General features: G+C 39.0%; 1 protein-coding gene across 3 annotated transcripts in view; it reads right to left on the bottom strand.

The window, feature by feature from the left end:
• The window catches only part of TMCC3 (transmembrane and coiled-coil domain family 3), a 92,414-nt gene that overhangs the window by 46,597 nt on the left and 20,998 nt on the right, over window positions 1-24,819 (bottom strand). Inside the window, exon 1 of one of the 3 annotated variants that reach the window (XM_033162123.1) lies at window positions 20,749-20,888. The exons of the other annotated variants lie outside the window; for them this stretch is intronic. Within the exon in view, the coding sequence (XP_033018014.1) occupies window positions 20,749-20,817 (69 nt within the window). The 5' untranslated portion in view covers window positions 20,818-20,888. Of the gene's footprint in view, window positions 1-20,748; window positions 20,889-24,819 lie in introns of those variants that run through there. 3 annotated transcript variants of the gene reach the window in all.

Below are 24,819 nucleotides of genomic sequence, written 5' to 3'. Positions count from 1 at the left end.
AAGAGGGATTGACTGTTAAACCACTCGGCGAATTGTAGCTCTGTGAAGGGAATTGGTGTTTCCTATGTACCATGACACATTTCTTTTACCTAATTTGCAATCTTGGGATCAGTCCTAAAACCAGCCGTTTAGCATGTTAAAACCATCAGTAAAAAACTGGGTAAAATCATGGCCTTTAGATAATGTGTGCATCACCCATTTTTCTGCAAGTGATTTTCCCTGGCTTGCCCCACATTATGCAAATCCTCCTTTGAAATTAGAAAATCACAGTTCTGTAACTATGTAACAGGGTAATAGAATGGGTAATGATGCATTAAGTAGTCTTGTGTAATAGCCCATTCAAAAAGGAATAGTCATAGAGGAAATATCTGCATGCTATACATTACCGTACTTAAAGCTCTTAAACAGCTAAAGCCCAAAGGTGTCCCTCTAAATCTCCTAACATAGAAATTATGAATGTGCGTTCATTGTATTTAATAAGGGTTTAGTTTCCAACCACAGTTTATTTTGTGGCCCAAACATTCAATGAACACTTAAATGGAAAACAGCAGGTAATCTATTTCATGCTACATACACGTAGCGTTTAAATGAACTTAGGCTACTGATTCACATAAATGCAAAGTCCATGTCCCATTTTACAATTACTGCCAAGGGAGCTCTCAACTTTGGCTGCATAGGTCTAAATGAGCTTTTCAAGTCAGATGAAACTGCTGCAATTCTACATTTCTGTAACCAAGATCATATCCTTTTGAAAAAAATTCCAGTTGTGTCTATTGGATTCCTATAGAAGCCTTGTTCATATTGCACTGATGAATTGCTGAATTGTAGAGAGACACAGCGTTAGCAATTTACTGTTACACTGTAATAATTCAGGAACAACTTACCAAAAGCATCAAGTTCAAAACATATTTAAAAGGCTATTAACTAATAAATTACATGTCTTTAGTGTCTACAATACCCAACACTGCTGCATTTATGCCAATGCCCTTTTAAAATGCTCCAGCATCAACTGAAATTGGCAATACTGTAGAAGTATTCAGGATCAGGACTTCTTCATTTTCTAAAAATGTTTGCTGTTTTATCACTGGGATCAACTGAATGGAATAACCAGATCATTTATTTATTTATTTATTTATTTATTTATTTATTTATTAACAGGCCAATTATGTTTTGACTCTTTTACGCAAGGACATTTCTTTCTCCGTTTTTCACAGTACCTAAGCAAATATCTCAATATTCTAGAAACAGGAACATCTGCCCAGCCCTTGAAAGGAATCTCAAGATTCCTGCTAATTTAATGTTATTGATCTCATAGCTACTTTCCCCTCAAGCAATCTTCTTGACTCTTTGAGAAATGCATTGTTTTGACAAAAAGCAGAGTTTTTACCATTAACATAATATTTTAGGTTTAAAAATGTCTTAAAACTGACCATACACTACTAGAATGTCAATAAAATTTATGTTTCTTGCTCTCTGCCACCTCCTGTTTAGACTTGGTTCTTGTAAACTGTGTTGGGAATCATTTTATCATATCCATACTTCCCAAAAATATAGCATCTATGACTTAACTGGATTTAGAAACTTTGCCTCCCCCGGCTTTTATAACTTAAATACAATAAATTCATTTTTCCTGTCTGGGGGTATGGAACCAATATTTAGGGAAGTGGGGAGCCAATATGTTGTTTCAGCATGCAAAGGACAACAGTTTTTCTGTCACTCATAAAATATGAGTTGCTACATGATGAAAAACTGAATCATAGTTATATTTCTGATAATAATTCCTGAAAAGAAGTATTGCAGTGATTAAATACTGAAAATCCCAGATACTCCATCTGTAATATTTTACTTACAAATTGGTGTTTCCTATGTACCATGACACATTTCTTTTACCTAATTTGCAATCTTGGGATCAGTCCTAAAACCAGCCGTTTAGCATGTTAAAACCATCAGTAAAAAACTGGGTAAAATCATGGCCTTTAGATAATGTGTGCATCACCCATTTTTCTGCAAGTGATTTTCCCTGGCTTGCCCCACATTATGCAAATCCTCCTTTGAAATTAGAAAATCACAGTTCTGTAACTATGTAACAGGGTAATAGAATGGGTAATGATGCATTAAGTAGTCTTGTGTAATAGCCCATTCAAAAAGGAATAGTCATAGAGGAAATATCTGCATGCTATACATTACCGTACTTAAAGCTCTTAAACAGCTAAAGCCCAAAGGTGTCCCTCTAAATCTCCTAACATAGAAATTATGAATGTGCGTTCATTGTATTTAATAAGGGTTTAGTTTCCAACCACAGTTTATTTTGTGGCCCAAACATTCAATGAACACTTAAATGGAAAACAGCAGGTAATCTATTTCATGCTACATACACGTAGCGTTTAAATGAACTTAGGCTACTGATTCACATAAATGCAAAGTCCATGTCCCATTTTACAATTACTGCCAAGGGAGCTCTCAACTTTGGCTGCATAGGTCTAAATGAGCTTTTCAAGTCAGATGAAACTGCTGCAATTCTACATTTCTGTAACCAAGATCATATCCTTTTGAAAAAAATTCCAGTTGTGTCTATTGGATTCCTATAGAAGCCTTGTTCATATTGCACTGATGAATTGCTGAATTGTAGAGAGACACAGCGTTAGCAATTTACTGTTACACTGTAATAATTCAGGAACAACTTACCAAAAGCATCAAGTTCAAAACATATTTAAAAGGCTATTAACTAATAAATTACATGTCTTTAGTGTCTACAATACCCAACACTGCTGCATTTATGCCAATGCCCTTTTAAAATGCTCCAGCATCAACTGAAATTGGCAATACTGTAGAAGTATTCAGGATCAGGACTTCTTCATTTTCTAAAAATGTTTGCTGTTTTATCACTGGGATCAACTGAATGGAATAACCAGATCATTTATTTATTTATTTATTTATTTATTTATTAACAGGCCAATTATGTTTTGACTCTTTTACGCAAGGACATTTCTTTCTCCGTTTTTCACAGTACCTAAGCAAATATCTCAATATTCTAGAAACAGGAACATCTGCCCAGCCCTTGAAAGGAATCTCAAGATTCCTGCTAATTTAATGTTATTGATCTCATAGCTACTTTCCCCTCAAGCAATCTTCTTGACTCTTTGAGAAATGCATTGTTTTGACAAAAAGCAGAGTTTTTACCATTAACATAATATTTTAGGTTTAAAAATGTCTTAAAACTGACCATACACTACTAGAATGTCAATAAAATTTATGTTTCTTGCTCTCTGCCACCTCCTGTTTAGACTTGGTTCTTGTAAACTGTGTTGGGAATCATTTTATCATATCCATACTTCCCAAAAATATAGCATCTATGACTTAACTGGATTTAGAAACTTTGCCTCCCCCGGCTTTTATAACTTAAATACAATAAATTCATTTTTCCTGTCTGGGGGTATGGAACCAATATTTAGGGAAGTGGGGAGCCAATATGTTGTTTCAGCATGCAAAGGACAACAGTTTTTCTGTCACTCATAAAATATGAGTTGCTACATGATGAAAAACTGAATCATAGTTATATTTCTGATAATAATTCCTGAAAAGAAGTATTGCAGTGATTAAATACTGAAAATCCCAGATACTCCATCTGTAATATTTTACTTACAAACATTTTCTGAGCGATGAAGTCATCCTGTAGATGATTTGTAGGGGAACAAAGTTGCACATCCATTGATAAATTTGAGAATGTGTCAACATACAGACACTTTGCAACACACCTCGTGTTGCAATCCTGCACTCAGTTATGCAATTTTCAGACTGTAGATGTTAGTATTTTGCAGAGTACAAAAGACTGACAGCAATAATTGATGCTCCCATTATTTTCCTTTCAATAATAGAAATCTGTGTAAGCCAAATGTTTTTAGTATATGAAGAACAGGACTTGGCACAGAGAGTGTAGTTTCAAATCCTAACCAATGAGCTCATCAACATTTCTCTCTCTCTCTCTCTCTTTCACACATACACACAGAGATATTTTTTTGAAATGAGAATGATGGTAGTTATGTCATGCATTGGAGACCAAGCGCTATACATGTGATAAGTAATAGCAAAATTCAGTCAAGCAAGAAAATCAGAATGATATGACATAAAGCCTAGTTTTCTTACAAGACAGACCACTTGCAGATTTTCTCCTGTAAATCTTAACCATCCAAAGAATTGTGTTCCCTCTCTCAGATATTAAACTACATTTGTTCTTCTACAGTTATCATAGAAATATGACACAAGTCAGCCATCAACAGTGGCCAGATTACAACATATTGGAGACATGCATATGAAATGCAAAACAATTTTAGATTACATATTCTGCAGTAGCAGAGATAAAACCATTGTCGGGGAAACTGTCATGAATTGCTGTTGGTTAAAGTTTCTTGCTAGTTCTTATCCTATGTAACATCACATGTCTGATTCAACAGATGATTTCAGAAACATACTCATTGTATTTCTGCCTGAAACACATTTACACTGAAATATATTTTCAACCCCACTTGATTTAGACAAAAAAATTCTTCCAAGTAAAAGCTTTGAATTTCACTTTTCTGTTTTGAACTTCAGAAAAGTCCCAAATTAGTTTAAATCAGGCCACCATAGTATATCTACTATAGATAAAGCAGTACTAAAAACCTAAATACATTCAACTAAAAATCATTTGCAGTATTTTAATGTCCCCTGCCCAACCAGAGTTGGGAAGTGGCGTCTCAGAGCTCCCCCTTGTGATCTTTAAGTGTTCACAACATGGAACCAGACAGAGACAGCCTTGAGTCGCATGACCTACCGGTATCTTCTGAGCTATAGTCTACCTGTGGGCACCTGTACATACTGGCTGTATGCTATATTTGGAAGCTGCATTACACCATATTGTCTGTTCTGTTGTGATGACAGGAAAGGACCATAGCTCAGTTGTAGAGCATCTGCTTTGCATGCAAAAGTTCCCAGGTTCAACTCGGGCATTTCCAGATAGATGTGGAAATGTCCCTTACCTGAAACCCTGGGAAGTTGCTGCCGGCCGTTGTTGACAATACTAAGCTAGATGGACCATTGATCTGACCCAATATAAGGCAGCTTTCCATGTTCCTATGACATGGACATGGCTGGTGCAGATGTTGCTCCTAAGTGTATATAGGTAGGGAAAGATTGAATAAATAGGCCATTGGTGTGTATTTGAAATTGCTAGTCCAATTCAAATTCTTTGAAGTACCACCTGTCTCCATATGAGAGGGCTGCCATATGTCCAGATTTTCCTGGACATTACCGGGTACATTACTGGGATTTTGAAGGCAGAATTGATGTCCAGGGGGAATTTCCAAAAGGCAGCGCTTTGTCCTGGATCTTAGGCAAGTCAATCAAAAAATCAAGGGGTTATTTTTTTGGCATTTTTGTGAAAAAAAAGCTCAACGACTACCTATTCATAAATTAAAATGCTGTATTCAAGTGCCCCTTGGCCTTTCCAGGTTTCAGTCTCAATTTATTGGGCCACATCCAGCGCCTCACTGCCTCCAAGCACTGGTCTAGCACTTCAAATGCCTCTCCAGATTCACATGGAACAGAGAGAAAGAGCTGGGAGCATCTACATATTGATGACACTTCACTCCAAATTTTAATTTTAGATTTATATTTTAACAGTTTTATACTGTTTTATACAGTTTTATACCATCAAGTGCCCTGGGAATATAAAACTGATAGGATATATAAATAGATTCAAAAGAAGTAAATATTGATTGAGGCCAAACTATGCATCAAATACAGTTTTATGTAACTATTCCCAATCTTTTTTGTTTTTGTTTTTAAATATAAAGCAGCATGTTTGGAGCATGGGGGAGTGGCTGCTTAACCCTTTGCATTCAGGCTTAGTTAAGCAGTTCCTCCTAATTTATTTTGGGTGATGGGAGGATTAAGTGGTGAAATTGCCATCCATGCTACTTTTTACTGGGGGGAAGCAGGGATACCCAACCCCTAAACATTTTGTGAATCTTTGTACTTTTGTCCATTTACTGTATTTACTTTTCCCCATTTGAACTATAAAATTGTGATTTTCTTGAGTCAAAATGAGAGTACACCTAAAAAAAAATTTAAGGAAAAAAAGCATGCGTGTGTGTGTAAAACAGCAGGGAAAGTTTTATGGGACAGCTTGCAATGAGCCCACTAGGCAGGCAGAATCAACCAGAAGCAGATTGTTATTACGGTAAATACTCTGGGCCCAAGCTCTATAGGACTTTTTAAAGCTTATAAGCTTGAAAATATACCAAAGTCCAATACAGACCTAACGGTACTGGCAAAATAACAAAGCCCTGATAACTTCCTGGCTACAGCATTATGCACAACTGTAGTGTACTGTAGTTTCCAAACATTCCTGAAAGGCAGCCCCTTGTATGTGCATAACCAAATCTAGCTAAAAGCATATGTGGCAGTGGCCAGAGCTGTTTTCTCCATGAAAAGTAGCAGCTGGTACACCACCTGGAGATGTATTTAGAATGACATCTAATGGTGGCATCCTACTTGTGGCAATAATAATAATAATAATAATAATAATAATAATAATAATAATAATAATTTATTTGTACCCCGCCCATCTGGGTGGATTCCAACAAAGATTAAAAATACATTAAAATATCACAGGTTAAAAACTTTCTTAAACATGGACTTCCACCTGCACAAATGGTACTTCCCTTTCCTGTCCTCCCTCCCCTTACCTGCTTCCCTCCTCTGCTGAGCCCTCTCCCCTGCAAGAACTGCTCCAGGGTAGCTTATCATGGAAGCTACTCTTGCTGAAATTCTCTCTGCTCCACAACGATTACTAAAGGTGCAGGAGTCCTGTCCTTTCTCGCATTTGGCAACCCTATCTCCAATCAACAGAAAGGGAAGCAGATGGAAGAGAAAGGTGGGTTTTTAAAAGACATATTGATACTGAGGAAACTATGTCACATAGAAAGGAGTTTAGTCATCCATGGAGAGGCTCAGAACAGGACAAAATTCATGCACCACACCTTCCCTCACTCCTTTAACACAGCTTGCATGGTTACACATCTTATATTGACAAAGGTTGGGCAGGATGCTTCATGGACCATACAGTGGTGCCTCGCTAGACGAAAATAATTCGTTCTGCGAGTGTCTTCGTCTAGCAATTTTTTCGTCTAGCAAAGCACCAATGCAAACCGCTAGTTTTCGCGGCAGAAAAAAATATATTTTTCGTCTTGCGAGGCAGCCCCATAGACTTTTTCGTCTTGCGGGGCAGCCTTCCACTAGCGAATGCCTTTCGTCTAGCGAGTTTTTCGTCTAGCGAGGCATTCGTCTAGCGGGGCACCACTATGCAGATCCAAGTGCTAGGTAACAGCTTTCAGTGGAAGGACTGCTTTGTGTGGGAAAAAATGCAAACAAAATTAACTGGCAGCAGTCAAAACATTTTAACTCATTCAAATTTATCAAGGCAGCACAGAGTGGGAAAGCACCTGAAGATTATTATCTACTTCTTTGTACTAAGGTAAAAAAGTCCATACTTAAACAAACCTGACAGAAACCACCAACGTACAGTATGGTAAAGACATAAAACAAGAAGGATCAAAGTACATGATACCTGAACATTTTGTGTTCTTTAACCATTCTGCTTCTCTTACAGGTTTAAATATCTATTTTTAAGTGTCTCGATTTATGTATCCTTATTCTTTTGTTTGTTGAGTTTGGGTTAAGTATCCTCCTGTTCTTAACAAATTTTAAGAGTCTTTTCAGTGAAGTGCACATAATTAAAATAAAGTGTCTTAAATGAACAGATATATTATGATTATCTAAGTACATTACCTGGCCTTATTCATCTGTGGTTACTCATAATCAGTCTTTAAACATTAACACCAAATTACTGGGTTCAGTGCAGATGCCACATTAAGCACTTACCAAGACCACAGAGACTTGGTTTCACCTACCAAAAACATTCTTTGAAAGTGTTACCTTATTATCCCACCAACTAAACCATAGCTTTCGAAACTTTTCATGCTGGTGACACACTTTTTAGACATGCATCATTTCGCAACACAGTAATTCAGTTTTACTAGCAAACTTGAGGTTAAACTATCCCCTTTCCAGGTGGGTTTGTGCTACACACCTACACACTGCAGCTAACACACTAACATGTCACTACACACAGTTTGGAAAGCTTTGAACTAAACACACTCAGTTGGATCCAGTTATTCATGCTTTAGTCTCAATGATTTTGATGGGACTAAACCCTGACTAATTTAGTCTGGCTTTAAGCCATTAGTTGGATCCCACTGCAGCTAGACAAAGTGATTCATGAGCTCTGTGAAATGTAAGTCCTAATAGAAGTCACTCTTTAAAATTAGCTTATGTTGCTTTGGTTGAAATTCTTTGAAAATGGAACGCCTTCTGAACTCTTGACACAAACTTGCAGCTCATTTATCATGACATCAGTAAATTTAGAGTTGAGTATTTGGACTTAGATTTAGTTTTGCCTAGATAACACATTCTTCTGATGTCATAAGGCAATTAGAGCACCTGGGAGTTTCACTGGCAGTAAAGTGAGTGCACTGTTAAGGCACCTTCCTTTCATCACTGTGAATGCACTACATTATGAGAGCTTTGCAAATCACTTTGAGAGCAAAATCATTCAGATCCATGCTGAACTTGTTGCCATAATTGGTTCATGTTCATTGGATGTCTAGAGCATCAGAGAATTACACCTAGTGGGATCAATTTCAGCTGTTGCAACCTGAGGATGTGGATATGATGCTCGCAGCAATGAGTCAAACAATGTGCCCTCTTGTTCCATTATGGCTCATAAAATCTAGCAGGAGGAGGTTGACTGGATGGCACAAAGGAGTGGTCAGTGCCTCATTGGAGGAGAGAGTTATGCCCACAACCTTGAAAGAAGCAGTGACAAGGTCTTCCCTAGATCCAAGTTTTAGAAAACTACCACCTAGTCTCTAATACAGTATTCCTTTCCTGAGCCTTTAAAGTGGTGGTTCCCCATTTGAGGATTGCCCTCCCCAGTGAAGTGTTCTGGTTCCCATAATTATTAATTTTCAGGAGGAATTTGAAAACCTCCCCATATACCCAGGCATCTGGTGGCCAAAGAATACTGTCCCTGTCAACCAGGGATCACTAGATGGAAGAATGTTTAACTGGAACTGATGTGGATGTTTTTAACTTTTATGCTTATTGTTATAATATATGCACTGTTGTACATTTAAAATGATGAAAAGTTCACAGATGTCCTGAGTACCGGTAGGTATACATTAACCATCCAATAGAACTCTCCCCCCACCCCCTGGAGATTTATATTGCTCAGCTCATTGCGTGTTTTTACATTGGAAATTAAAACTGCCCTCAGATATTTTGGCTGCTGTGAGTTTTGTTACTGTTTGTTCATATTGCTTTACTGGTTTTAACGTACACCACTCTGACCACCACTGTTCCAAGCTAGTGCTTAGTAGAACATTGTTTTTCCTCAGTGTATAGCAGGGGTTGGAAACTTGTGGCCCTCCAGATGTTGGACTACAACTCCCATCATCACAGATTATTGACCATGCTCACCGGGGCTGATGGGAGTTGGGAGTCCCAATAACATGGAAGGCCAAAGGCTCTGCACCTTTCATGTATAGCAAGCACGCCCAGCAGGTAGATCGTGATCTACCGGTAGATCACTGGCCGCCTGTGGTAGATCACTGGTAGATCACTGGCTCCCCCCAAAGAAGCTCAACAACTTTGGCTCCCCTAAGGAAAGCTTGACATTTTTGCCCTGAACCCCCCAAAAAGGAGCTTTCCTCCTTCCTAAAAAACTCAACAACTTTGAGCTGAACCCCCCAAAAAGGGGGTAGATCAGTGTCAGTTTCTAACTCTGTGAGTAGATCACAGTCTCTTGGGAGTTGGCCACCCCTGATGTATAGGAAGCAGTTTGCAATGAAGAATTTCCTCTTTTTGTATACACATTCATTTGTGGTCAATCCCCCCCTCCAGTCTCCCATTTACGATCTTCACTATTATACTTTCTGACCTTTCATAGAATCTCATTTTGTTAGTGTGTGCTCAGTGCAGAGAGTTCATGACTCTAGGGAGTAAGTGCATCACATGGGTAACCTAGAGAAGTTCAGGAAATCTCCAGGGTACCTAAACATCATATCAGTTACGTTCTATTGAGTTCCCATTTCCTAGGCAATAGATGTGTTTCTTCTGAGGGGAATAAAGACCTTAGAGTGGGTAACATAATACCAGGGAAGTGGAGGAAGCAAACCCTTAGAAGAGATCCTAATCTCAGATGGATCAGCTGATCTACAACTGTCTCATACATGACTGGATAAGTATTAGTTTTTAATTTGTTGTTCCTTTGGGAGAAGAAACTCCAGTTGGAAATTATTTATATAAACATGAAAAAGCGAGGGCATGGGGGGTTATGCATGGGTTGGTAGAGTTTATATAGGGGAGGACAAGCAAATGCTGTGTTTGCTTGTAGAAAGTTGCCCCAGACATCTCATCATATACCTCTTTCAAGGTAGTGCCAGGATATGGTGAAGGTTGCCATACTTCTGGAATTTCCTGGACATATCTGGAATACTGCTGTCTCTTGAAGTATCTAGGCAGACAACTTTGCCAAAAAACAACAACAACTTTTCTGTCTTCTGTCCAGATTTTCACTGTTTGAAATATGGCAGCCCTACCCTATGTGCCGATCACGTTTAAACAAACGTACTTCTGTGGTGGAACACAATAGAAGATTCCCATCAGAATCATTCCTATGTTCAGAAATGATTGCCATATTTATGGTTTTATAAATATAATAAGTAAATGCGAATGTATCTCTCTAGTACACAAAGCTGTGGCAAAGTTTGTGAGCTGCAAAGCAGGAAGTTCTGAAACAAAAACAGCAAGATAACATCAGGCATGTCATACTGAAGACACATTCACCTGGCTGCCAATTTCACTACAGCAAGCCTGGTCAGATTTCACTGAGTCACACACAAACACACAGTTGCCTATCCCGGCTAAATGTGCCAATCTGAACTAATCTAAGCCAACCACTGTAACTTGGTGTTACTTCCCTTACAATCATCACCCAACCAACTGGAAACGAAGGAGTGTTGATTTTTACTCAATGAGTTGACAAAGGCAATGTACTGAAATGAGAAAAGTAGGCCACAGAATTGACACACCTTCTAGGCAGTCAGTCTGACTTATCTCTGATTCATGCATCACACATTTATTCAGTTGCCACAGCCAACTATTTCTAGGAGCATTTTGCCCTCATTTACACATAACATAGTTTTTTTCCTTTAACCAAGTCAATACAGACAGCACACATTAATTGGACGATCAGGGACCATGGGCAGGTAATAAATCTAATAATAATCATAATAATAATCATAATAATCATAATCATAATACTTCAGTGAAGGTCCATTCGAAGGGATTTTGTATTACCATTTGGGGAGAGCACATCTTCTTTGCTTTCTATGATGTGGCAAAACACATAAACCAGTCCAAACCTCTGTCTTACCTACTGGCTGCAGATTGTTCAGTGACTCCATTGTCATTTGCAGATTCTCCCAGCCACCTATCTGGGACAAAGTTTAAATGGCCCAACCGCATGTCTGGGGGCTGCATGCACATGCCTTTTCCCAAAGAATTGTCATTGTGCCTGAACAGGATTCAATGGGAAAGCCCCACCTATGTACTTGGGTTGTTTAAAAATATTGTCCCAGTCAGGGTAAGCGATGTGGTTCCCATATGGCTGTGGAAACATCTAGAGAACATTTGACTTCTGGAACAAAGACTTGATCATTTAATATAGGGTAGACATGACTTGGTTGCCAGGCTGCTCAGTTTACAATGACGGTTCCATTCATACGATAGCTGCTCCTAATTTAGAGCAAAATCACATCAAAAGCTCATTAACTGGAAGACAAAGGAAATTTTGCTTAGTAGGGAGACAAATTAGATTTATTTTCTTTTGTATGGTTGATGGACTGTTTGCCATTCAGGAAGAGTAGGTGGTTGACTATGACATCAACCTAATGTCTGTTTCTAATTTAAAAACATGCCATGATTTGAGAGGCCCATCTATTTGCATATTTGCATAAAGCAGCATAATTGCAGTACAGGTGTTGACTGATCACCAATGATGTCTACAGCTTAGTAATCTTAGCATATTCACCCTATAACTGGAAAAGAATGATCATAAAGTGCACATATTTGCTGCCTGGACACTATGCTTTAAAAGTCCCTCTGTTCCCATTGCAAGTTACTATCTATGCGATCCTTATGTCGTACAAGGGGGAAGATGGTAAGATTCAAATATGAAGTGCCTTATGCTGAATCAAGCCATTGGTCCATCAAGCTTGGCACTGTCTACTCTACACCAACTGGTAGCAAGCCTCCAAAGTTTCAGACAGAAATTGTTCCCAGCCCTATCTGCAGATGCAAGGGGTTGAATTTACAACCTTTGACATGCAGACTACATGTTCTACCACTGAGCTACGTGCCAGGGGAATTTTCTTCCATTCCTCTGGTGGGGTTGAAATGCCTGAAACCATGATATGAAGTGAGTTTCTGATTCCAAAGGACAAACTTTATCAGAATCTTTTCAACTTCCACATAGGGAGGATTTTTAGCATACATATTGACATGTGAAATGCCCACTTTTCCTACAATACCAGGACTATGAAGGCACCATGTGTACACACCCCACACCCACACTCATTTCACCTAAGTGTGTGAACGAATGCAAAACAGCACCTTTTAGAAAACAACTATTCTGAATCCTGACATTTTATGCCTTCAAATAGCACGTTCTTGTTAATCCTACACACTTCAATGGGACGAGGCACTTACTCCAATGTGTTTTCTTATCATAGCTGTAATGCAGTATGTTGGCTTTTTGAGGCTCTTTCAACTTGTGCAGATAAAAGTGAGTTGGTCCTTTCTAAAGTGGGTCAGACCTGAACAAGCAGTAAGCAAGGCAAGGCATAATCTCAGTTGGAAAAATTATTTCTTTGTGTTCATTAGGATGAAAGCAGCTTCTGTCCCATTTTGGACAATAGGACTTTCATAGTGGTAGGGAGATAATGGGAGAATTAACAACATTAGCCCAGAAATAGCATTCAACAGACCGCAAAGTTGCCTACAGTAATAACTATCTTTCACAGTGTTCCTATGAGGCAAATAAGTATGTACTATTAGACCGATATAGAACCTGTTTGCTGATAAAGAAAACCTATCCAAGACCCATATTTTTAGTAGTAGCCTCTAATTTTGAGTACCGGGGCTGAATAGCAAAAACATTCAGGAGGCTGCATTGCAGGCCTGCATTCATGGTTCTTAGCCTGTGGTTGTCGGAGTGGGAGGATAATCTCCCAAAGAAAGCAAAGGCTGATAGCGAAGAAGCTGGATTCTTCCTCCACCATTCCACACTCTCCATTCCCCAGCTACCTTTTCCCATTTGATTAAAAGAAAAAACACAGAACTAGCCAAAAGCCTTCTACAATATATCATTAACAGCTGGATGAGCTGTGTCCACTCCAGTGATTTACAGTATTGCTAAACAGAGAGCCTGCGAAGAAGCCATGAGCTCAGTGGTCTTGAAAACCTTGTTCTCTAAATCTAGATATGCTCTGAGTGACTGTGGTTACCCACTAGTAATGGGAATGCCGTCAGCAGTAGAAATGGTTAAAAAGGATTTATACCTCACATTCCAGGGTGATGTCCTGCCATAAAAAAAGACTCTTGGACTTAGTGAATCCTGTCTAAATTTGCCAAGATCCCATCCATTTCTTAGTCTCTCTTCTTTTTTTTCTTTGCAGTTCCTACACATTGTGCTACCATTGACTTTTTCTTTCATAACCTACTCTGATAATCAGAACAGCAAATGTGGGAAACACAATATTGTGCACGGGTGAAAGGGATTCAGCCCATATGTAGGAATGGGGGAGACATACAATTCAGATGAACCTACCTAATCCACACTTTTTGAAACAATATGAGAACTGCACAGCTCATCCTTCAAAATTTGCACTTCTTCAAATTTTGCAATACGGTTTTCTGATTTTTGCAATGCAATTCAATGCAGCTGTACACAAATACAGTGGTACCTCTGGTTACGTACTTAATTCGTTCCGGAGGTCCATTCTTAACCTGAAACTGTTCTTAACCTGAAGCACCACTTTAGCTAATGGGACCTCCTGCTGTCGCTGTGCCACCAGAGCATGATTTCTGTTCTTATCCTGAAGCAAAGTTCTTAACCTGAAGCATTATTTCTGGGTTAGCGGGGTATGTAACCTGAAGCGTATGTAACCCGAGGTACCACTGTACTGTGTACAAAAATGCATACACTGAGGTAAAGTGTGCACAAAAAATACATACATTAGTGAAAACAATATACAAAACACATTGTATCAGAGGAAACTGATTTGCAGATTTTTTGTATTTTAGGCAGAATTGTATACAAATGTGTATATTAGAGGAGATATTCACCAAAAAATGCGGGTGAATTTTCATCAGGGCTTATTTCATTTTCTTTTTTAAAATCACAAACTGTTGTGGAAATGTGGAAAACTGATCTTAAGGTTGGAAAAATGGGGAACTGAATGAAACAAAAACTGACAGATTCTCCCATCACTATCCATAGCTGAAAGCTCCATATCAGTGAAAGGTATTCCAAATAACATTGTATCCCATTACTGAGACTACTGCCTTCAAACACACACACACATAGAAAAGCACAGGGAGAAAAGTTCTGTCCAAGACCTTTGCCTGCTCAGTTAATTTTGTCTTTGTAGGGAGTATTTTACATAGGGGAAAATGTGATCACCCACGCAATCTGAAGTGGTAGCCCATTCTACCACCTCATTCTGATCAAAATATCCTAACTGATAATACAAGAACTTCCTATAAGATAATAAACTCCATGTTGTTAAATGAGATATTTTTATTATCTAAAAAATGAAAATTGTAAGAAAACATATTTTGTAGTATGATAAAGTCCTGATTATTAATATCAACAATCATAGAATTGTAGCGTTCGAAGATACCCCATGGGAATCCTGCCCGCAGCTCAACCCTATGGTTAAGAGCCAGACACAGTGACCCATTGCACCACAGACACCAAGGCCCATAATGATATCATGTTTACAGTTGATATTTACCATTTGTTTTATTTGTATGTTAACTTTAACATTGCATGATTCTTTCAAACGCAGAAGCTGTTTCTATGGCTGAAGCTTAAAACTAAATGTTATGCTTTCTTGCTTTCAAACCCTGTTCTTGAGAAAAAAATATGTTCTCTCTGCATAGCTACAAGGCAAGAAGGAACAGGATTGTTTGCTCTTAAAAGACATTCAATATGCTTTCAAAAACATGTTAAGAATGCTCTCCATTTTATCAAGTCAGATGCCTGCAGGAATATCTTCTTAATATGGATTTCAAATTAAAATACTGAATGATGCAGTCCATCAAACCCTGGTTCTGCAGAACTTCCATTCAGTTGAAGATTCATTTTCAAGAGACTGAAATGTGAAAAGCCATTCCTAAATATATACAGTTCTACAGGGGAAAACCCTGATGGATAGAGGATAAAAATGCACATTATCGAGAATATATCTGTTCACAGTTGATGAAAGGAACGTTGAAATGCTATTCCAAGTCCAGAGTCTTGCATGGCCATCAATAAATTTTAAAACCGTATTACAAACAAATTTAACTCCAGATTTCTGTCTTGCACCCATGTACTCTGACAGCAAGAGAGAAGCGCAAGAGGCACTTCAAGCGAGACATGTGAATATCTGTCATTCTCCATATTCTAGTTTTTCAGGCATCAAAGACTCTGTATGCATGCATTCATTTATATCTCAGGGACTATCATACTAAAAGCAAAGACTTCTCAGCAGTGTCCCTCTCTATCTGAGGAATGCTTTCTCTAAAGAGGCCTACCTGCACCAGGAAAAACATCCTCCCATTTTAATGAACATTATTATAGACTATTATTAACACTTTTGTCTCTATTTTTGTCACAGTTGGGTTGTTTTTAGCTTTTATTGAATAGTTTTAGCTTCATTGTGACTGGGTAATTTGATTGTGGCTGTTAACATTTATGCTCTGTACTGCTTTTGGGTGTGTGTGTGTGTGTCAGGAAATCGCCCTCGCCCTGGCCGAAGCTGCAAGCGGGCCTGGGGCTGTTTCAGTATAGGGAACCCCTGTCTCTGCTGAGCAGCTCGTCATCTTCCCCCAGCGGAGGAAGCGATCGCTCTTCCAGTGGGGAGGGGGAGATGGGGACAGGAAGTGGGAGCAGGGGCTGTGGCAGGGATGGAGAGCCTCTGCACCAAGCGGGAAGAGGGGGAGAGGAACCCTTTCCGTCGCCCCGTTTTAGCAGGGAGGAAGGATGTAGAGGGGGGAGGCGGGGGTTCAGGATCCTGCGCCTTTTATGCTGGGCAAAGAACCGGAAACGGACATTCCCGGACTCTGCAGAGGGATGAGCTAGACGTCTTTATTTTGGCTCCACTGTAAATATCTGCACAATAAAGAACTTAGTGTTTAGAAGTTCTGCGTTTGCCTGATTTCTCATGAGCAACCACTGAAAGTCCTTACAGTGTGTTTTAAATTCCTTGTACACCACTCAGAGAACTAAATTATGGAAAGATTTATTGTTATTTTATTATTATTTATTAAATTTGTATACCACCCTTCACTAGAAGACCCCAGAGAGGTTCACAATAGAAAAAATACAAAATGAGAAAACAAAATACCTAACAAAAACAAACACAAACCAATAACCCCCTTCCACAAACACATTTTAAAATGTTCTTTTATATTAAAGTTCAGTAAGAAGGATTTTTAGATGTAGAGTTAAAAGGCAATTGCTTTTTAAGTGCAAGAATAAATGTGCTATGAAATTTGTGACCTACCTACAGCTCCTCCTTGTATGTGGAACACACCATTTTAAAACACAGTTATTAATATATGATTACTCTAATTGTATTGCAATAATGTCCTGCGAATCCAACAGAGACCGAGTTGCATAAAGACATTTACCGGTAAATTATAGAACTTCCCTAATGAAATGCTGAATTTATCACTATAATTGCAAGTAAATGAGTGGGAACAAATGTGTCAGAAAATAAAATAAAAAAAGTAGAAAGAGATTTAAAACAAAATGTTTTGACAACAGGTGGTGTTCGGGCAATCAACATTTTTATATTTCTCCTATGGCATGTAAAATGAACATTGTATTATTTATTGAGATGGAAAGAGAGGAAATTAAACCAAATTTATAGCAATGGTAAAACTATATTATAGAGAGACCACTTGGTAGAATCACATAGTTACTAGGGTTAATTTCATTTTATCTCATTGGCAATAACAATCTTACCATCTGATTTCCTTTAGCTCTCCATATCCAATATTCTCCTCCATAAATTATTATTTTTTCCATAAGAATGGATTTGCTAATTTTTATACAGTGGTACCTCGGATTACAAATGCTTCAGGTTACAAACACTTTGGGTTACAAACTCCGCTAACCCGGAAGTAGTACCTCGGGTTGAGAACTTTGCCCCAGGATGGGAATGGAAATTGCATGCTGGCGGCGCGGGAGGCCCCATTAGCGAAAGCACGCCTCAAGTTAAGAACAGTTCCGGGTTAAGAACGGACCTCCGGAACGAATTAAGTTTGTAACCCGAGGTACCACTGTATAATGAAAAGCTTTGGTTTTCTGAAACGTGTTCTTATGTCTGAAAAGGGAATTTGCACCTTTCTATCGTGGATGAGAGACTGCGCTCTGTGGGCTTCAGATGCACATGAACACACATGTATCTCATCATTCAATGATTCCATGTGCAAAAACTAACCAAGCCAGGGGCTGGAATTTACTTCAACAGTGGTGATAAGACAGTGCCCTGTGCCCTCACCTCAGAGCACCAGGCTATCTTAGAGGGGTGAAGGCACAGGGACGGACACATACAGCTCTTCCTTTCAACACCTCACTGTCCCCCAGCACCTCCTGCCTAAGGGGGCTGCCTCACACGGTCTCCTGGTGGTGTCAGCCTTATGCAAATATATCTTTAGCCTTTTCCTTGAAAGGCTATATATCCCATGAACATAATTGTGAATCCCATAATTGTGATTGATGAAAAAGGACTGTTTTCAATGATCAAATCCCACATCAGAGCATTAGTAAATTTCAAAATCAGTAAATATATATCTATTGTTGTGGTGGTTCAATTTTTTTATTTTGCTTCATTAGATCAAAATGTTATGAGTTGCCAGGTTTGGGGGGGGGGAGCTAAATCCACCTAAATGTGTTATGAATTTAGTAAAAGTTAGACTTAATCAAGGTTTGATTAAAGTTTGCCCAACACGGAAAACCCCTGGATTCAGTTATGCTGATAAGACAAGCCAGCTCAGCAGAGGGCAAAGACCAATGGTGGCTCATCAAGTGAACCATCAGAGGGCAAGGAAAAGTAGGGGGCCCTTTTTTGCTGGGTGCTAGTGGACAGAGGCAAAGGCCAGGTTTAGGGTTTCAACTTTGAATGACGTAGGCTTGGAACTGGTTAGCAGCGAGAAGGCAGGACAGAACTCCAAGTGAGCTGGGGATGACAGGCTGGGAAAGAGACACAGAGGATGGCTTTTTGCTGTCCTTGAAATCCAAGGAGGCGGCTTATGGAGGAGGCTGGACCCTCTTGGGATGTGAATGCTCTGAAATCCCTTCATTTAGGTTCAGGTTGTATATATGTGCAAATAAACCATATATTATAAAGACACCATAGTCTCTGCTGTGCCTTATTCCCAAAAGGAAACAGGTAAGTGACTGAAACCCCTGGAATCTTGCACTGCTCACAGAGATTGGGGTGACGTGTAACAATATATGTTTATGTTGCATCCTGCTCTGGAGTTGATCGTAATGAGTTGGTTCTGAATCACCTAAGTAAATAGATATTGTAAGCCAATTCAGGCATCGCAGAATTAGCAATTATATGTATGGATCATAGACTCATAGAACCGTGGAGTTGGAAGGGATCCCGAGGACCATCTAGTCCAACCCTCTGCAATGCAGGAATATGCAGCCGTCCCATAGGGGGATCGAACCTGCAGCCTTGGCATTATCAGTACCACAGAAAATGTAAACAAAAAAGTAATTTGTGCATGAGATTCAACTTGGATCTGGATGAAAAGAAAATGTCACATGCAGCCCTACATAACATGTTAATAGTACCTAAGGGAAGACAAACATTTCCTTTTGCAGACTGGTCCTTAGATGTTTCATCTAAATCAGCAAGGTTTTAGTGCTTAAGAATCCATAGACCCCATGGAACCTATTGCTCCACAAAGATGCAAAGTCACCAAAAGTATCCTTCACATTGCTACTAGAAACAAAGTACATGCAAAAGCATAGCTTACCTCCCACCTTTATTATATTCTTTTCCACATTTTCTAATCCTATGAGGTCAAACCACACAAAGTCAATGTGATGAGTATTCAGTACCCAGCGAAATCAAGACCCTTAATGAGAAATTATGCACAATTTGTAATGGCACTGCTTCTCTCTGGCTTTCTTGCTGTTCTACATGTTCTTTTTTACCTCAGGGAGAGAGAGAGAATAATTTGGAGAACTTCGAAAACTCATTAATAACAGACTACAGTAATTGCTGCACGATTCCATCTTAAGCTTTCATCTAAATACGCTATATGCTTATAGTAGTCATCCTGCTCTTGAAGTATAATTTAAAAATATGTATGCATTTCAGATACAAATCAGTAGCATGTTTTCCTTACATTTTAGTCATCATGCCAAGTGTCCCATAAGAAAATGTTTAAAAGGTCATTTATCTTTTTCTATAACATGAGCGTGCACATACAAACATTTCACTTTAATCAAAAGATACCGATATTTGCACATGTTCACTTACAGTAGTTATGTAATTCAGGACACAGCAAGGCATGGGATATCCAGCCACCCTGTCTGATCACTGCAGTTATATTTTATAGACAATCACTTCATTTTAACATCTATCCATTTAACACCCCAAGGTCTCAAGTTATTATCAGGCCGTCATAAGCACTTGGCAGGACTGAGGCTTGTAAACCACGAGAGTACTTTTTATGAGATAATCTTCCTATTTGTAATTTGCTTTTGACTGTCTCTTCAAGTCTTTGTATAAGGTACATACAACTGGAGCATGAAAAAAGTAAAACTGCCCTGGTGATCAATTCAAAGGAATGCATTTTCCCACTTCAGCCAAACATGTATTAGTGATTTGAGTATCCTCAATTATTTCAAGGTAATATGCAAATGTATTCTGACCTAAAGATTGCATGGTTCATATATGGATTGTGCTTTTGAATCTACGATAGAGGGCACTACATCTATAGGCCAAATATTTATTTTTAAAAATTAAATTGAATATTTAAATTGTGTGTGTGTGTGTGTACATACAGAGAGAGAGAGAGAGAGAGAGAGAGAGAGAGAGAGAGAGAGAGAGAGAGAGAGAAGGAACCTTAAAAATAACAAAAGACATTATCAAAAATCTTTTTTGGGATTCTTTTCATCCCACCCACAAAACCACACACTCCTTTGCATTCAAACAACACAAAACGACAGGTTAATAAAATTCACAATTTGTTTACCAGAGACCAAAAAATCAAATTCATGATTCTGACAGAATCTGAGAATCCTTGGTGTTCTTAAAGACATTTGACCACCATCATAATTTCTTAACTCCTTACCAGCAGATCTGCACAAGTCTTCTGCTTAAATTTCAAGCCTTCGTCTGAATCCCAGTCTGGGTCTGCCATTTAGTTGGACAAAAATAATTATTTCAGGGTCCTGGGTTTGCCTTCACAAGGCAGCCTGCACACCAGCTTGTGCCATGACTTGTACTAGCACTAGTACCAACTACCTACAACAAACAGCACAACGCGACAGGTAATACCAGTTGAAACCTGTAACACAAAAACGAAGTCTGCTTTCCTAAGGAGGCAAAGTTCATGGATGGCATTTGCAGTTGATGGCCAGATAGGCTGAGCTGCTGCAAATGAGTGCGATACCAATTAAATTCAAGTCAGTCATGTGACATCCAAACAGTATGTAACTATGTAATACAAAGGTGTGGCAACCACTAGATCAGCCCTGAATCATGCTGATTATGGAAGCAAGACGAACATAAAAGACTTGACTTAATAAAGGGAAGGACACATATAAGCAGACTGCTTCCAGCTGCTAGGGCTTGTTTATTCAAAATTTTCTAAGGGCTGATTCAACTAGGCTTCTCAGAAAGTATTTAACAGTTCTTCTGGGGGTGCTCTCAAGCTTCCCAGGAAAATATATTATCTAGGTAAGAAGAGGTGGAACCACATTCGTGTGTTAAAATATACACGTCCAACAGGTAGATCGTGATCTACCGGTAGATCACTGGACATCTGTGGTAGATCACTGGCTCCCCCCAAAGAAGCCCAAGAACTTTGGCTCCCCTAAAAAAAGCTAAACATTTTAGCCCTGCAGCCCATAAAAAGAAGCTCAACAACTTTGACCTGAACCCCCCAAAAGGGGGTAGATCATTGCCAGTTTTTAACTCTTAGATCAAAGTCTCTTGGGAGTTGGCCACCTCTGAAACATACAAACAACCCCAGAGGACTTTGGCCATTGCAGCACAGACAGCAATCTTAAAATAGCTCTGGCAGTGTGCCAGATTACCAATTTATAATCCTCATCTAGGAGCTTCTACATTTTCAGGTATTGTTCCAAACTCTTGTTCAGAGGTGAGGAACAAACAACCCACCCCCAGCCCCTAACATCCATCTCTTTCTAGCCCTCTTGCTCATGTAGGGACAAACCTCCAGTGTCTACTTACACCAGGTTGCTCCACACTCTTTACATAAATTAATGGGAAAGGTTTCTTACCCCTTTGCTCTCTTTTCCCCATTAGCTCTCTTACATAATAATAAATAATAATAATAATAATAATAATAATAATAATAATAATAATAATCAGCTTTTATCACCAGAAACTTCCTTGGATCTGCTGCTTGGAACAACTGCAGTATCAAAACAGAATTCACCCTCATGATAGGCAAAACAAGGGCTTCTAATTCACTGCTCAAGTTTGTGTTGCACTATACAACTCTAAATTCCTATCTGCCTGTGAGCCCTATTCTTGTAGGTGTATGAGAATGGTCAAACATCTGGTAACACCGTTTCCTAGACACCACTAAGAGGTGTATGCATCATTCTTCTGCAACGTTAGCCTTCAAATTGCCAGACTGGTGCCTACACTTTGCTACACTAACAAACTGATACCTATTAGAAGCAGACATCATTCATCACGGCTGCAGTGCTTATTTCAACATGTTGGCACATTTGTTAGTAAGACAGGGTAGCAAATGGGTTGACCTGATGCTGTCTCATAGATTACAGAGAAAGGCAATCAAAGGGGGGGGGGAAGTTGTCAAGTGCAATTGTGGCTGACAGAAACACTGAGTCAAATCAGCACACAAACTGCATAGACAGACGCACAGCATCATATAATTGTAGAGTTGGAAGAGATCCTGCAGGTCATCTAGTCTAACCCTCTGCAATGAGGAATCTCAATTAAAGGCATCCAACAAAGGCCCATGCAGAGCTCACCTGAGGCCCAGGGAGAGAGTCTTGTTGGCAACACAAGAACGGGGCTTCTCTGCAGTTGCTCCCCATCTGTGGAATGGTCTCCCCAGAGAAGTTCACCTGGTGCCTTCATTATGCACCTTTAGGGGCCAGGCAAAAATGTTCCTTTTTAATCAGGCCTTTGGTTGATTTGATTGACACCCTATGCCCTTTTAAAATGTGTTGGGGTTTTTTCTTGTGGGGGACTTATTGGGTTGTTTTTATTCTAATTATGCATTTTGTGGTTTTATATTTTGATTTTATTCTGTGAACTGCCCTGAGACCTCTGGGTACAGGGCGGTATATAAATTCTAATAATAATAATGATGATGATGGCGATGATGATGATAATATAAATTCAAACAAAAAAGCAGCTAATGGAGATATAATGCAACAACGTACTGCTGCAAGCCCAATTTCTTTCATATATATTACTCACTGCCAGTACAGGAGTTCTAGAAAATACATATACCGGTAATCCACTTTCATCCTCACTGACAACTAGCCTCCATTTTTCTCTATGGATTACTAAAATCACCAACGGGCTTTAACATCTTTTCCTGGCAACCTTTAGCTTGGGAATACTTGTAGAAGTATTCCCAAGCTAAAGGTAATCTGTTCATATCTTGAAGCAGTTATTTAGGACTGGATTCTCTCTTCTTTTGTTACAGAAAAAGAAGCTACAGTAGAAAATATATCTAGGAAAATCAGTGTGAAATATATTTCTGCTCTGACTTTTCTGACAGCTTCATTGTTTAAGAAGGCAAGTAGCCTTTAATTTTAGCAAAGAATTGTATCACATTCCAAAGCCCTGAAAGTGTTGTTTTTTAATTAGTGATATTATTTTCCCATGCTTTATTCTACAATATATTTATAATTCAGATTCCTGCAGTAGGAAAGCAGGGATTAATTGTCGGAGCTAGAGGCAGAGGAGGATGATACTCAAGCAAGCCCTGACCAATTCCTTTTTTCACTTTTTCTCTCATCCGTTTTGCTTTTCCCTGTCCACTGAAAATTGAAAGGAATCTGATGAGGGACTCAAGGCAGTGGCAAAGGGCCAAACATTGTTTATAACAGTGTTTTTCAACCACTGTTCCGCGGCACACTAGTGTGCCGCGAGATGTTGCCTGGTGTGCCATGGGAAAAATTGAAAAATTACTTTATATATAGTCAATATAGGCACAGAGTTAAATTTTTTAACATTTTTTAACATTTTCTAATGGTGGTGTGCCTCGTGATTTTTTCCATGAAACAAGTGTGCCTTTGCCCAAAAAAGGTTGAAAAACACTGGTTTATAAGACAGCTGCTTGTTATGTCTTGACGTTTTGACACTGAGCTCAAATACTGCTTTCAAAAAGTAAGGGTTGGAAATGTGAAGATTTTTAGTAGCCTCACCTCTGGCCAAGACAGCATCAGCATATATATGACTGTTCAATGAATCTGTCCCCCAGCATGCTAATAAAATTCATTTAAAAAGCTTTAAAGTTGAACACTTATTAGATAGAGGAGGGGTGAATATAAGACTTAAGTTTAAAAGCCAAACAAATTAATTATTTGTTAAAAACTTATACAAAATATCATAATATATTTGCAGGTTAGATTTTTTAATGACACTTTCTGTAAACCTACCTAGATATTTTTCCTAGTCTAAGTCAATAGCCAAATACTCTTATCTTTTCCTCCCCAGCCAGCTCACAGGTTTATACTGCAGGAACTTACTGCTTCTTGTGGACAACTGCCAACAGCTGACAATTTGACTCCTACTATTCTGGAGGGCTGCTGCTGGAGTCTTGTTCTCCCTGTAGACCTCCTCAGTTTCAGCCTTCTGTGAGTTCAGCTTCCTGATCTTCTTTGGATAGCCACTGCCTGCTGCCGCTAGGACCTTCAGCTCCCAGATGTAGACTCTCACATGAGCCCTTCAGATACTCTGCCACTCAGACTATGTATTCCTTTTTATTTTAGACAGTCAGAACCCTTTTACCTATCAAAAGACTGGTTTTTAATCAAGGACCATTATCCCATTTAAGGTGGTCTATAATGCAAACTGGCATAACAAACAAAACAAAAAAACACAACCCTGACAAGGCACATACTGTAGTCAGCCTTTGTATCAACCTAGCTGTCCTTGGCAGTCTGTGATAAATCCCAGGCCTCCATTA

Source organism: Lacerta agilis, chromosome 10 (genome assembly GCF_009819535.1).
Source record: "Lacerta agilis isolate rLacAgi1 chromosome 10, rLacAgi1.pri, whole genome shotgun sequence".
Taxonomy (NCBI): Eukaryota; Metazoa; Chordata; class Lepidosauria; order Squamata; family Lacertidae; genus Lacerta; species Lacerta agilis.
The sequence above is the reverse complement of the archived record's forward strand: the minus strand, read 5'-3'. Positions and strand labels throughout refer to the sequence as shown.